General features: G+C 46.0%; 1 protein-coding gene across 1 annotated transcript in view; it reads right to left on the bottom strand.

Moving 5' to 3' along the window:
- Nucleotides 1-14,397, bottom strand: part of MAP3K15 (mitogen-activated protein kinase kinase kinase 15) — a 116,455-nt gene that overhangs the window by 93,276 nt on the left and 8,782 nt on the right. Inside the window, 1 exon segment of the mRNA XM_047715313.1 lies at nt 2,148-2,287. Within this exon segment, the coding sequence (XP_047571269.1) occupies nt 2,148-2,287 (140 nt within the window).

The raw sequence follows: 14,397 nt of genomic DNA, 5'->3' as shown, positions 1-14,397 counted from the left end.
CCCACAGCCTCGCCACACAAGGGCGCTGCCGCAAGCATCTCCGCCACCTTGCTGGACCAGCCTAGAAACCATCAAATCCAATGACAACGGTCTGAGTCAGCTAACTTCACAACATGGAGATGCAGACGTTGAGTGTATCATTTATGCGCCAGAAGCCAACACTTGCTGACAAGAGGAGACATAATTACACAGCGGCCCCATAAAAGGGGCTTCGTATATTCTGAGAGTTGGGCTTTTGGATGACAAGCGCAGCCTCCTTGTTCTGGTGTCACACAGAAGAGACAACCCATTTCCATTTTAGGGACGATTTTTCCATATTCTAAGAAACTAAAACTTATCTTGGTCATGGGACTTTCCAGAGGAATCTACTAAGGCACTGTTGAGGGAAAAAAATATATATATTGCGGAACGCCTGGGTAGCTCAGTGGGTTAAGCCTCTGCCTTCGGCTCAGGTCATGATCTCAGGGTCCTGGGATCGAGTCCCGCATCGGCCTCTCTTCTCAGCGGGGAGCCTGCTCCCCTTTCTCTATCTGCCTGTCTTTCTGCCTACTTGTGATCTCTTTGTCAACTAAATAAATAAATAAATAATCTTTAAAAAAAATAGATTGCATTGGAAAACAATACCTTCTAATTTTACATTTCTCATCAAAATAAGGCTTAATAAGCTACCCTTTCATATTTTCTAGTTCTAAATATTTGCAAGCACAACCACCTTAAGTGAAAAATCAGTAAAAGAAAAAAAATCAATATCTAAATATCAAAAGTAATAATTTAGATGGGCTTCTAGCCTTTCAGAAACTATCATACAGCATAAAGTACAAATAATAAGCCTGTTTCTTCTTTCAATGTCCTCTGAATGACTTCTTAAATCCCAGCCCTGCGCGCTAATTACACGGCACACGTCTACGTCAAGTGTATGTGATACAGAACAGCGAGAGGTTCTACATCTGATGCAGACTGGACCTCTACCAGGAAATAACCCCCAGTGATTACAGGACCCAGAAAAATCGGGTTACATCTCAAGAAACACATAAAAGTTCAACTTTATCATCACAAAATTGTGCTATTTATATATTAGCGATTTTTAACACTAAGGGAGCTGGACATTTAGAATTGCTGTCCGCGAAAGCTGATTTGAAGCCTCCGGTTCTCACCCGTGGCTGTGCTTTTGAGAGGTTAAAAAAAAAAAAAATCTCTCAGAGACTGTGATGTAATTGGTCTGGAGCAGGACCTGGGTATTGGGAAATTTACAAGCTGTCCAAGTAATTCTAAAGTGCAGTCAAGGTTGAGTAACGCTGCTGTAAACAAACCAAGCTTTTCCTCCTAAAATCATTTAATGCAGACCAGGATTTTCTGACCAATATTAAGACATCCGACAATGTTAATATTCCTTGAGTTTTAGAGTAGCCCACCTTAGACATTCACATTTTACAAATATGAGCATTTTTTTAAGTTTTTACTCTAATTCCAGTTAGTTAGCCTACAGTGTTGTGTTAGTTTCAGGTGGACAATACAGGATTCAGCACCTCCACTCGGCTCCTCCTACCCCACTGCCATCTCCCCCTCTCTGTTCCAAATAGGAGCATTTTTTTCAAAGTACTATTATCCGAAAAACATCTGTATCACACTTGCAAGAATAAATTTTTTTAAATATCCATCACTACTGAGTTGTGCATGAACAGACAAGTTTTCAGTTTTGCTCTGCTTTCAGTGGTGGGGGGCATGGGGAACAGATTAAATACGGAACCTTCTCCCCACTTTGGTAACTGTTCTCTGTCATCATCCTATCATTCGAGTTGAGAAACTATTTTTGTTTGTTAATGTGTAGGTTTGGATCAAATTGCCCACTAAAGGATTCAGAGTCATGTGTTTGCTTCAATGGAAGCTAACAGTTTTTGCCTTCACTTCCCTAATGAGCCTGAAAACACTAAAGTTGCTTCTAAACACCTCTCTGCGGTACGTAGGCTCAGGCAGCGGTCAGGAAGTCATCGTGTGAGCGAGAAACTGTAGTAGGAAGGAAGGAATTGCACAAGCAAATTTTTTTTTCCTCCAACCTCCTCCTGCACTACGTGTACATTTCCTCTGAACGTGTAATACCATTTTCCCCAAAGCCAAATATTCACGAGAAGATGAATGATACCCTTTACCTTCAATGAAAGAGCAGTGTCCACGTCAGTGTCATGGTACAGGATCACATTATTGGCCATGTCAAAGCTCTCTCGGACCCCCAGATGGTAAAAGAGGGAAGGCTGTCTGGAGACATCACTCATGTCCACCACAGCAACATCTGAGATGAACAGGGACAGGACACGGTGATCAGTCTGCTTCATCTACTTCCCGCCCATCACCAACAGGGAACTACTGCAGTTTGTGTTTCTACCAAGAGTCTCTTAGGTAAAGCAGAAAGTAATGAGTGCCTGGCCGCAAACAACCCCATGGGCAGGGGAAGAAAAGCAACAAGAGAAACCTCTTCCTTCCTCAGTGCGCTGGGAATGTAGTCTCGCTTGAAAAGTGCTGATCAATTCAGTTTCCCGGTTATCTTTATTAGGAAATAAGTTCTCTCCAAAGAGTAGATTTAGCTTACACACAAATTATAAAGTATGATGAAATGTAAAACACTGCTCCTGCCACGCAGCCCAAGACACAGAACATTATCTGTACTGCCAGAGTCTCACGTGCCTCTTCCCAGTCACATCTCCTCCCTCCTGCTCAGAGAACACCTCTGTCCTGATCTCCGTTATTTATGGGTTCCCTGCATGCCTATGTCTATACATAAAAATACATATGCACGCACGTGTATATATATGTGCATGTGTATTATGTACACACACGCACAAGATTATAAATATGCGTATATTACAGATGCTTGTTATATGTACATGTATATACTTACATATGCATGTGTATGCATATTATAATGTATGAATTCGTCAACAGTATATTGTTTAGTTCTGCATGTTTTTGAACCTTATAGACACAGTATCACACCATATGTGTTCTTGGACTTGCTGTTGGTTGGTGTGGTACCACCAATTTGCAGGTCTAGCTCTAGTTCAACATCGCGTTCCATCATATGAAGACTGGATGGAAATTTCTTTCGCCATCTTGTCTAAACACATGGGTTTTTCTTTCTTTTTCCTATTTCAAACTGCTGTGATGAACACTCCTTCTGGCTCGCGTGTTCGCCATTACCTTGAACATGTAGATCAAGTGACCCTGGAGGTATGCCCTACAGAGACTTACTCCAAACAGGGGAGCAACACATCACATCAACAAGGAACGTGTTTACATATGCCTAGTAGTTGACAAGCCCTGGACGGGCCTTCTGTTTTCTCATGTACGGATTGCCCGCTCTATGGCAGGCGTTGCGTGAAGATGCGACATCAAGGCCTAATCCATTCCCTCAAAAATGTGTATGATACAATGACAGTGACAGGAAAGAAGTGGTGGTTAGAATCAGTCAGGAAGGCAGCAGTGAGGGGAACCATGACAGACAACCCCCAGGAAGGTACTCACCCCGCACTGGGGCGGAGGTCAGTCAGGGAAGGCCCGCAGGCAGTGATGTTGTCTTGGATCTGAAGGTCCAGAAGAGTCAGGCAAAGTGGGGTAAGGTGATGGAAAGGGAAAGCAAGAGTGTTGCAGGAAGAGAAGACAGTAAGTGCAGAGGGCCAAAGGTAAGATGGGGTGTATTAGGGCAACTGCGAATAATTTCACGAAAAGATGAACCTGGAAGGGTTAACAGGTGCCAGGGGGTGACGGGGTCTGAAGGCCAAGGTAAGAGGGCTGCCTCTACCTTGAGGCAATGGGAAACCTAGGGTAGGGTGGTTTTTTGATTTTTACTTTTTATCATGGAAAAATACAAATATATATAAAAGTAGAAGAGTATAATGAAACCCCTGTAGTCTCTTCACTTCCCTCAGCAATGACCAGCTCAACGCCAGCCTTGTTCCATCTCTACTGGTACCCACACCACCCCCTTCCACATTATTTTGAAGCAAATCCCAGACACCATTACATTCCCAAGTAGTTCAGTACATACTGCTAAAAGAGGAGAAGGCAAAGAAAAACAAAAATCACTGTAGTGGGCCCCTGGGTGGCTCAGTCGGTTAAGTGTCCTAGTCTTGGTTTCAGCTCAGATCATAATCTCAGAGTCCTGGGACTGGGCCCGCATTAGGCTCTGTGCCCAGCGGGGAGTGTGCTCGGGATTCGCTCTCCCTCTCCCTCTACTTCTGCCTCTCCCTCACCACCCTGCTCGCTCTCTAAAGTCAATAAATAAAATCTTAAAAAAAAAATCACTGTAGTATCAACATCTCACCTAAAAGTTCTGGAAAAATAATCATGAGGGGTTTTAAACAGGAGCCTATCATATCCAAATTCACCCCTTTGAGGCTGTTGCTCAAGAAAGGACAAATGTATATGCTGATGAAACACTTCACAACCCAGGATGGTTAATTTATCTCCAATGGATGAGTGATCCCCACAGACATTTGCTTGGAGTCAAAAATCACCCTGCAGCTGAATGAATCGAACATTCTGCTTCTAGGCTCACCCCCTGGACTCTACCTACTTACCTCGAAAAGTGCGGGTTTTCTAATGACGCTACTACGAAGTGGCAACACAGTGCAAACACCAAGGCCCTGGTGACTGCTATAATTAGTTCACTGAGGAAAGCAAGCAATCTGGAGACAAAGCAGAGTGATGGGAACAGCCAGAGGACAGGGATGAAGGACAGCAGCCCCCAACTTATGTCGGCCATTTTTGTAGGGAACCTTCAACTTAGGGCAATAGCTTGTCACTGAGGAGATGACGACTTAATCTGGTGACACGAGTTCCTTCTCTCCTCCACCTTCTCGAAGGTCTGTGTCCGGTCCTGTACTCTAGCCTCAGCCCCTCTGCTAAAGAGCCCCTCCGTAGGTCCACCAAGGGTCGGGTCAGAGACTTTCCAGTAGCCAATGAACACAGAGCAGACTGAGAGCGCCACCAAAAATTCCAAGTAATCCATGGTCAATAGAAAAATTGTCTCGTACCCGAAGTTGCCATTTTCACCTGACATTCGTCACTCAGGTCACTAGACTAAGTTGACACTGAGGATTTATACCACGACAATATTCAACCAGCTTATTTTTACAACTCCCAAGATATTAATTTCGCAGATATAGAAAAACTAAATCTGATTAAACACCACACTGGAATTTTTATTACACATGAGGCATCAAGGGTTTGTTCGGTTCTCCCCCCCACTCCGCCCCGAGAGATCCTAAATTACCTTAAAGCTTCAATCACCACAATGGTGACCTGCTCTGACATTTACAAAGTAATTCCACAAACACCTTGGTTGAATTTCAAAGCCTCCCTGGTCGACGGGCAGGGAAGGCATTGGCTTTACTTGGCAGGTGGGGAAAGGAGGCTCGAAGATTCATCCAAGGTTTCACAGCCAAGGGCACGACAGAATCACGGCTCCTGAGTATCCAGAGGTGGTTTCTGACCTTCCTGACTCGCTTTCTCAAACACAGCCACGGGAGGGTAAAACGGCCTATTTATCCAGCTAAATCTTTGGCAAACACATCACAGATAAAGAGAGTTTTAAAAAGGCAGATTTTCATTTGCAAATGCAGCCCATGCTCGCAGCACCATTACCTTTCAGTTTCTAAGGACACAGATCAGCTTCAGGGGAAAAGTCTGCATAAAGGAAGCCGTCCTTGTTGATGGGGGACACGTAGGCGCCCTATGCATCTTGGTTTAACAACTCTTAAGAAGGGGTGCCACATCAGGAACTTGCCACAAGCCAAGGCTCCCCTTAAAACCTACTCTTAACAGGAAAAGTGTCTGAATTTTAAAACAAAGTCCCTTTCAAACAACTGAACCACCAATTACAATGATCTCGCTACGTGCTAATAGGAAATCAGGACAAACGATGAATCGGATGGTAGTTCATTAAAAACTTTTGAACACTTAAACATTCTTTTTGTGTAGCGTTTTAGGAGTAGTAAGTAAAACTGTCATTTTCTAGTGTGGTTTAAAAGCGCCTGATTTCCAAAGCAAAGCATTCATCAACAAAATGGTATAATGGTAAATGATTTACCATACACTAATTCTGTGACTGTACTGGCTCATTCCAGTCTTCAAGTATATTCCAGGCAATCTGAGGTAGTGACGGTAAGATTGGTGGTCTCTAAATGAACTAGATTTTAGAATAACTTTACCACTGAAGACATTAAAAAAAAAAATCTCATTGGACTTAGGGCAACATTAGTCGTCCAAAAGCTACCTCAAAACAACAGAGCCTAGATTTACTAGTCAGGAAGCACCTCCTACTTCAGACCCAATTTTCTAGTCCTATAAGGAGGAGATAAGCTACCAATTCAGGGTCACAAAGTCAACAAATCCTTACCAAATACAGCATCGACTGGGTGGATGGGTGCCAGCTGCTTGGAGTATCACTTTGTCATGGGGGAGGCAGGGGCAGGAGAGTGGGGACATCGGGAACCTACACCTGGCCCCCTATCTTTGGCTTTCCAGGATCTTTTTGAAAGAATGACCCCAAAATAAAATGTGTATACCTTCCTAAGTGTGATTCAGATGTGTCCACTACCAGTTTTTTTCTTCAAAGAAATATGCCAGATATAAGCAAACTATGTTCTGAGGTGAATGGACTCACTGGGCTTAATCCGAGAGCTCTCACAATGAAGTATTTGCCACATGAAACGTAGCAGGACTGCAGTCACCTAGCTCTCACAGGTCTGTGTTGCTCGTCCAGCTGACAAGGAAAAAATGCTGCACACTAGGGTGTGTCTGTCACTTCAAGTGCTATCCGTATGGACGCCATCATCCGCGATGGTGCACGTCACAGCTCCAACTCAGGGTTCCCCCGCAGCCCCGAAATATACTACCTCAGTATTTTCACCTTCATCCCCTAAATGTTCTCTTCAGCTTCCTTCTGCCCTTTTATGAAGGGATCTGCTGTGACCTAACTCTCTTTGGCAAAGTTTTTGTGGAGACCTACTTCTTAAAACCCTCTTCTGACCAGCAGATAATGACTTTCTCTTCTGCAAGGTCTGTGTCCCACATCACCTTCAAGATGGCGCGATTTCAGAGATGAGGAGGGCCTGAGGTACTGCGACCACACAGCACCAGCTGTGAAGGGGGGGGACCACTGAACTCGTCTGCCAGAGGGACTCAATTGTAGCAGACAGCGCCGCCTTCCTGAATTTGTTCTCTGACTGTCTCATCACGATGACCGCCAGTCAACAAGAGAGGACCAGTGGCTTTTACAACCACTTCAACAAGAAAACGCCCTCTTTCTTAATGAAGTCAACTGTTCTTCAAGATCAATTCTAGGGGCCAGGGCTTCCGCCGGACTACTGCTTTCAGCCATTCTGTGCTCCAAGCTTCCTGAGCGAGGTCCGCCCCACAGCCTGTGGAGGGGCAGAGTTCATTCGGTGATGGCGGCAGGAATTCACTGCTGGATACAGGCCCATATTTCATTGTCCTTACCCCAACTAATTTTCACCCCACCCCGTGTACCAGTACCCTTTTTCCTACGTGGTTCTTTAAGAATCGATGTCTAGAGTTCCTGGTTTCCATCAAGCATGCCTCACTGGCCACAGACTTGTGAAAATTACTTCATAAGGTCGAGTCTTTTGAATGCAGGATTCTCATTCTCAGAAAAGAGAATACCTTTTCTAGTGAACCCAACCAACAAGTCTTACAACGTCAGCCTTGTGAGATCCAATGAACATCCAGAGGTCATTCACATCAAAATGATCTTGGCTTCCAGCTCACAACCAAAATAACTAGAAGGCTACGTTGGAGGCCGATCAAGAACCTTTAGGATATCAGTCATTCCCTGCCCTATGTTCGTGTAATCCACTTCTTTTGCGGTCTTTTGTGTGGACAGAACTGGCCTGATACAATGCAGCTGGCCTTGAGGATATTTTTGCCTTTGGTAAGTTGATCAGTAAGATGCAGAGATATAGTCTGGGTACTAACACTTCATGACAAAACATCTCAAAATGGAATGGTCTGAGTTAAGTTCTGGTTCTGTCAGATGGAGCAGACATTCCAGCCTGTCTCTCCCTGAACACATCTATTAAAACTAGGCAGAATGGATTGAATCTGTTTAAGAATATGCAAAGCAAGCAAGCAGATTGGAGAAGACCTGATTCCAAATTCCACCAAATCAAAATCAAGGTTCCCCGTTACTTCCCCCCACTCTCTTCTAGCCTGAAACCTCCCCCAAATGGGGGCTGGGTATCGATGCAGAGAGCACCAGGAGAGGCCCCCTACTTCTGGCTCAGAAATCAGCAAAGGGGCCTCCAAATGCTCAGAGAGAGTGAAGACAGTTCTCCGCTCTTTTCCCTCTTCCCTTGCACACCCAGGACCCCTACGATTCCACGGCAACACCAGCAGAGACTGTCAGTGGCAGTGCGGCCTACAGGTGCCTGGACCTCTGAGACAGCAGAACCTTTTGCTCTAACTGGAGAAGCTGTGGTCCCCAGGTGGGTGGCAGTGAATCCCCGCCGCTTTTTTTCTCCCTCTGAATTCCAGGCCTCAAACATGGGCAGTTGTGGGACATGCGAGGCAGAGTGGGTTAAGTAAAGCCCCGGTGTTCTGGCCACAGGACTGTAAAGGGGAGTCCCAGTAAATCACAAAGTACAAAGCCAAATACCACTGAAAAGGCTTTGAAATCACAAAGGGCACCACAACTGAAACTGAGCATGGCAGCCTAAACCACCCATTAAGGCAAAAATACCACCGGACTCCATAGGATATATGCAAGGCCTAGAATCTCATCAGAGGATTTCAAAAGATCCGGGGTACAGTCCCAAATCACTCGGATCCCTTCAAAGATGCAGGAATGTTTCAACTCACCTGGGAAAAGATAATCAATGGACTCTGATAACAAGAGGACACAGATCAGAATTACCTGACAATGACTTTAAAGCAATTATTATAAAAGTCCTCCAAAAAGTAAGTAAGGGCAGATGCTTCTGAAAACAATGGGGGAGGAGTCTCAACAAATAAAGAGAAGAACCAAATGGAAACCTTAGGAGTGAACACTGTAATAACCAAAACAGAAAACTCAGCAGATGGGCTCACAAGAAGAATGGACATGACAGAGGGGTCAGTGACATTAAAGAATGTCCAGTAGAAATGATCCAATCTGGACAACAGAGAGAAAACAAAGACTTTATGTCCAAACATAGAAAGATCTAGAAATTAAGACCCTCTTCCGAAGGCCCATAAACTAATAGGTGAAAAGCACAGGAAAGGATTATGAATAAATAGCTCTCAGAATTTAAAAAAAAAAAAAAAAGGGGGGGAAACATGCCCAAATACACGCAGAAAAAGGGAAACACAAGAGATGTCAAACGGAGATACCATCTCTCAACTACCTGATTATCGAGGCCAAAAGATTGGCAACCAGTTCAGCCATCAAGACAGACAAGGTACAAAATCGTGTAACCCACAGATGGGAATCTGAAACTAGCTACAGAATTACAGGTGCCTTTATTCTTTTAACACCCAAAATGCCACTCCGGGGCGCCTAATGAACAAACCCATATGCATATTAAACAGGACCTAGACAAAATTGTTCACTGAGGCTTACTAGCCGAAAAATAATACGTATACATACATATATAAAATATCTATGTCTATCTGTATATATCTGCAAGTATCCTTTAAGAAGGGATCCGTAAAATAAACAAGATACACCCACCCAATGAAGTACTATCCAGCTATAAAAAAGAAAAAGAGGGGCACCTGGGGGGCTCAGCGGGTTAAGCCTCTGCCTTCGGCTCAGGTCATGATCCCAGGGTCCTGGGATCGAGCCCGCATCCGGCTCTCTGCTCAGCAGGGAGCCTGCTTCCTCCTCTGTCTCTGCCTGCCTCTCTGCCTACCTGTGATCTTGGTTTGTCAAATAAATGAGTAAATAAATCTTTAAAAAAAAAAAAAAGAAAAAAGAAAAAGGAAGATTCCCATATTCTGATTTGGAAAGTTGTCCAGGCTCAGCTGTTAATGGAAAAAAGCAAGATGCACAACAGTGTATTTGGCCTGGTACCTTTTAAATAAGAAAGGGAGAATAAGAATGCACATTCATATATGCTTTTATTTACCTAGCACAAGTGGTCACGCCTTCTCCAGAAAGGACCAGATAAACATTTTTGGCTTTGTGGGCAGCACAGTGTCTGCCGGTGCAGAGATGGATGGATGTGTTCCAGTACAACTTATTCACAAAATGAAGACAGTCAGCTTGCAGACTGCTGCGTGCTGACAACTGAAATAAAGAAACGCTATAAGGATAAATAAGAAACTGAAAAAAAAAAATTAGGTGAAACAGTGTGGATGGGATAAAAGAAGCAGATAAATTGGACTTCATCAAAATTAAAAACATCTGTGCATTAGAAAAACAGCATCAAGGAAGTTTAAAGATGTATCACAGAAAGGGAGAGAAAATTTGCCAACCACGTATCTGACAAGGGATTTGTTTCTAGAACACAAAGCATTTTTTACAACTCAATGGTAAGAGGACAGATAACTAAAAAAACAGGCAAATTCTAAGAGAAATTCAAACAGACATTTCTCCAAAGAAGATATACAAATGGCCAAGCACCCAACACACGAAAAGACAGTCAACATCCTTCGTCACCAGGGAAATGCGGATCAAAACCACCAGGAGCCCCCGCTGCAGACCCGCTAGGGCGGCTGCCAGTGCTGATGGGGCCGTGCCGGACGGGAGCGCGCCTGTGCTGCTGGGGGGAATGCAAACGGGGAGCAACTTTGGACAAGTCTTTTGTAAAGCAGCTCCCCAAAAGGTTAAACGTGAGGTCGATGCACCCCAAGTGTCCACTGATGGATAAACGGATTAACAAAATAGGGTATATCCCTACAACGGATTATTCAGCCTTAAATAGCTAGGGAATTCGGACACGTGTTAGAACATGGATGAATGTCAAGGGCATTACATTAAATGAAATAAGCCAGTCACGAAAATGAACAAACGCTGTATGATTCCACTTACATGAAGCGTGCCCGGGAGGCCACATCATAGAAACAGAAAGCAGGATGGTGGCTGCCAGGCGTGGAGGGGGGAGGGGAAAGCTGGGAGTTGTTCAATGGACGGAGAGTTTCAGTTTTTTGAGATGGACGGGCTCTGGAGATGGGTTGGACAAAATGAACGTACCGAAGGCCACTGAACGGCTCGTTTGGAAGTGGCTGAGAGAGATTTTATACCAGCTGTTTTATTAAATCACAATATAATTTTTTTTTAAAAGAAGATTAAACAGAGTAACCACGGGACCTAGAAATCCCACTCCTGGGCACATACTCAAGACAAACGCAAGCGAATGTCTACACAAAAAGCTACAGTGTGACTCGAAACTAGAAACCAGCCCCAAATCTGTCCACAGGTGGATAAAAACATGGTCCACCCGTCCACCGTTTCCTACTGCCGCTGCCACGCAAAAGGAACGCAGGGCACAGACGGGCGGCCACACGGATGCACCGTGGACACGAGCCAGAAGCCGCCGGTCGCACGAGACAGGCTGTGCTCTCTGGCACATCTAGAGAGACAGAAAGGCGAGTAATGGTTGCCCGGGGCCGGGGCTAGGTGGCTAGAATGGGGAACGACTGCTAATGGGCCCAGGCTGCTTTTCTGGGGGCAAGAGCAGTGGCCTGAACCCAGCGGCGATGACAGGCACCCGGTTCTGAATCCGGACGAACTACCACCAGCTGTAGGCTGCAGGCGAGCAAGTCCATCTCATCACGGCTGGGTTCCTGGGATTTGCGTTTGTTTGGGTTATTATTTTTTTTTTTAAGTAGAATATTCTTAGCAGCAGCACTGTTCCTAACTTGAACTACTCCAAATGTTCACCAACAGAAAACCTACTATAGTGTATGCTTCCAATGAACCACTACATAGAAATGAAAACGAACAAATCATTGCTGTATTAACGAGAGAGGAATTCCCCAAACGCAACGGTGAGGGAAAGGAGCCAGAGACAAAAAGGGAGATTATTCCATTTCTAAAGAGAGAGAAAGGCGAACCAAGACACAGACTCTTAACTCTAGGGATGACACTGGCTGGTCACCAGAGGGGAGGTCGGGGACATGGGGGAGGGGATGGGGGAAACAGGTGACAGGGGTGAAGGCAGGCATTTGTCCTGAGGAGCACCGAGTGATCTATGGGACTGAACCACTATATTCTATACCTGAACTTGATATTACACTGCATGTGAACTGTACTGGAATTAAAGAAAACTTTATTTAAAAAGGAAGAAAAAGTACACCAACAGGCAAAGCTAGCCTATGCTGAGACAGGAGACAGTTGTCGCTCTGGGCTAGGCTCAAAGCAGATGCCAGCACGCTCCGGGATGCTCCTGGCGTTCCCTTTTTTGACCCAAGCGTGGAGTTACACAGCTTGGAGAGCTCGCGAAAGCTCATGGAGCAGTACATTTACGACTGTGCCCTCTTCTGTATGGATTCTGTACCTTGACAGAAAGAGAAAAATCAAGAGCCTCTCGAAGCAGAGGTTTGTACCTTTTCCTCACTTCCATCCTTCAGCACAGGACCAGGAACGGAGCTAGGATTAAATCTCCAACCTCCAAACTTTGGGGGGTTGAAAAACTGTCTGAGCCCCTCATGGAAGTGACCCTACCATCCTAATGTGACCCTACCATCTGGCATCGCTGAGCACTTACTACATTCAGGGCACTATGTGATGATCTCTACCTAGAGATTATTTTTTTATTGAGGCTCAGAGATGTTAACTAGGCTTATCCAGGGTCACACAGCCAATAGAGGGCAGGGCAAACATGGAAACCTGAGCTGCAAAGCTCATGTTTTTTTTATCCCTCTGTCACTTGTGTCACCAAGGGCAGTGGGACACGATGACGGAACACACGCTGGTCAAGCCTCATCATGGATCTGTTTTGGTGGTCCGTACCCCGGAGCGCAGAAAGGTCATCTGCCCCAAGGATAACCTGCATTTCCTACACTTTCCTGGAGGGTGAGGCACCAGGCGGGCAGCCGTGGCTCTGGCAGCTCGACGCCAAGTGCCCGGAACACTCATCCGGGGCGAGACCCTTCTCCCGGGTGCTTGAGACAAGGTGTCAGACGTGCTTCATCGCAAGACACCCGTGTGCAATTTCATTTGCGATCGGTCACAGACCTCTGTGTAGAAGCCCCAACAGTCAAGTGCTCAGAAGTACTCGTGAGAGTGTGAGTGCAAGAGAGTGTGCGTCTGTGCAACAGCCTGGAGGCAGGCACAGACGTCTCAGAGAGGACCCACAGAAGGGGACCTTCACAGAAAAGTAACCTCGAGGAGACTTCCCCAGAATGAAAATTCTCCGCTCATCACAAGTCCCAAGGAGATGAGTAAGCAAGCCACAGTGTGGGAGCAAATGCTCGCAAAATATACCTCAGACAAAGCACTTGAATCCAGAATATATAAAGAACTTGCGTAATTCAATAATAAGAGGACAACCCAATGAAATGGGTAGATGGTCTCAAAAGACACCTCACAGAGGAAGATATGTGCGTGGCCAAAAAGCACACGCAAAGGGGCTCAACATCATTAATCAACAAGGAAAGGTGAATTAAAACCATAACGAGAAGACCTATATACAAACGTTCACAGCAATTTCACTTGTAATAGCCCAACGCGGGAACGGCCCCCATGCCCTTCCATGGTGTGTCCACGCAATCCAACAGCGCTCCGCACGGCCAAGCAGCAAATTACAGACACACGCTCGGTGTGCGTGAATCTCAACCACGCGGCGCCGAGCGAGGGACGCGGACCCCGGAGGGCGCACACGCCGCACGAGCCCATTTACACAAAACCCTAGCGACGGCAAATCTAGCTGGTGGTGATGGCATCTCGGTCACTCCATGGGGCCAGAAATGGGAGTGGGGAAGGGAATGAGCAAGAGGGGACATGAGGGAACTTTCTCGACCGATGGAACGTCTCTTCTGATAGGGTCTGTTCAGGTGGGTTTAGTCATGTCTCAGACCGTGCGGCCGAGACGTGTACATGTGGAGGTCTGCGCGCCCTAAGCGAGATGGTTAAGACCGTCACAGTCAAGCGTGGGGCAGGGAGGAGGCAGCGGGGAAGAAGGAATCAGCGCGGCTCGACGTTACTCACTGTTGGAGCTGGGTCGTGTGCACGCTTGGAATCCCCCACAAGAAAAATCCAAGAACAACTTCATCTACAACTAATGGACCAACTCCTCTCCCGCTTCCAACCCTGTCCAGTTCTGCCCGGCCCCCGGGGCTGACCCGATCCTGCAGTGAACTGGGCTTCCTGCCGCCGGCCACGGCTCAACTCCTGCCTGCGCCGCCTCCTACCGCCAACCACGCCCCAGCAGCCGCCAGGCATCTTGGCCAAGCCCTGCCACA

Source organism: Lutra lutra, chromosome X, assembly GCF_902655055.1.
Source record: "Lutra lutra chromosome X, mLutLut1.2, whole genome shotgun sequence".
Classification (NCBI taxonomy): domain Eukaryota; kingdom Metazoa; phylum Chordata; class Mammalia; order Carnivora; family Mustelidae; genus Lutra; species Lutra lutra.
The sequence above is the reverse complement of the archived record's forward strand: the minus strand, read 5'-3'. Positions and strand labels throughout refer to the sequence as shown.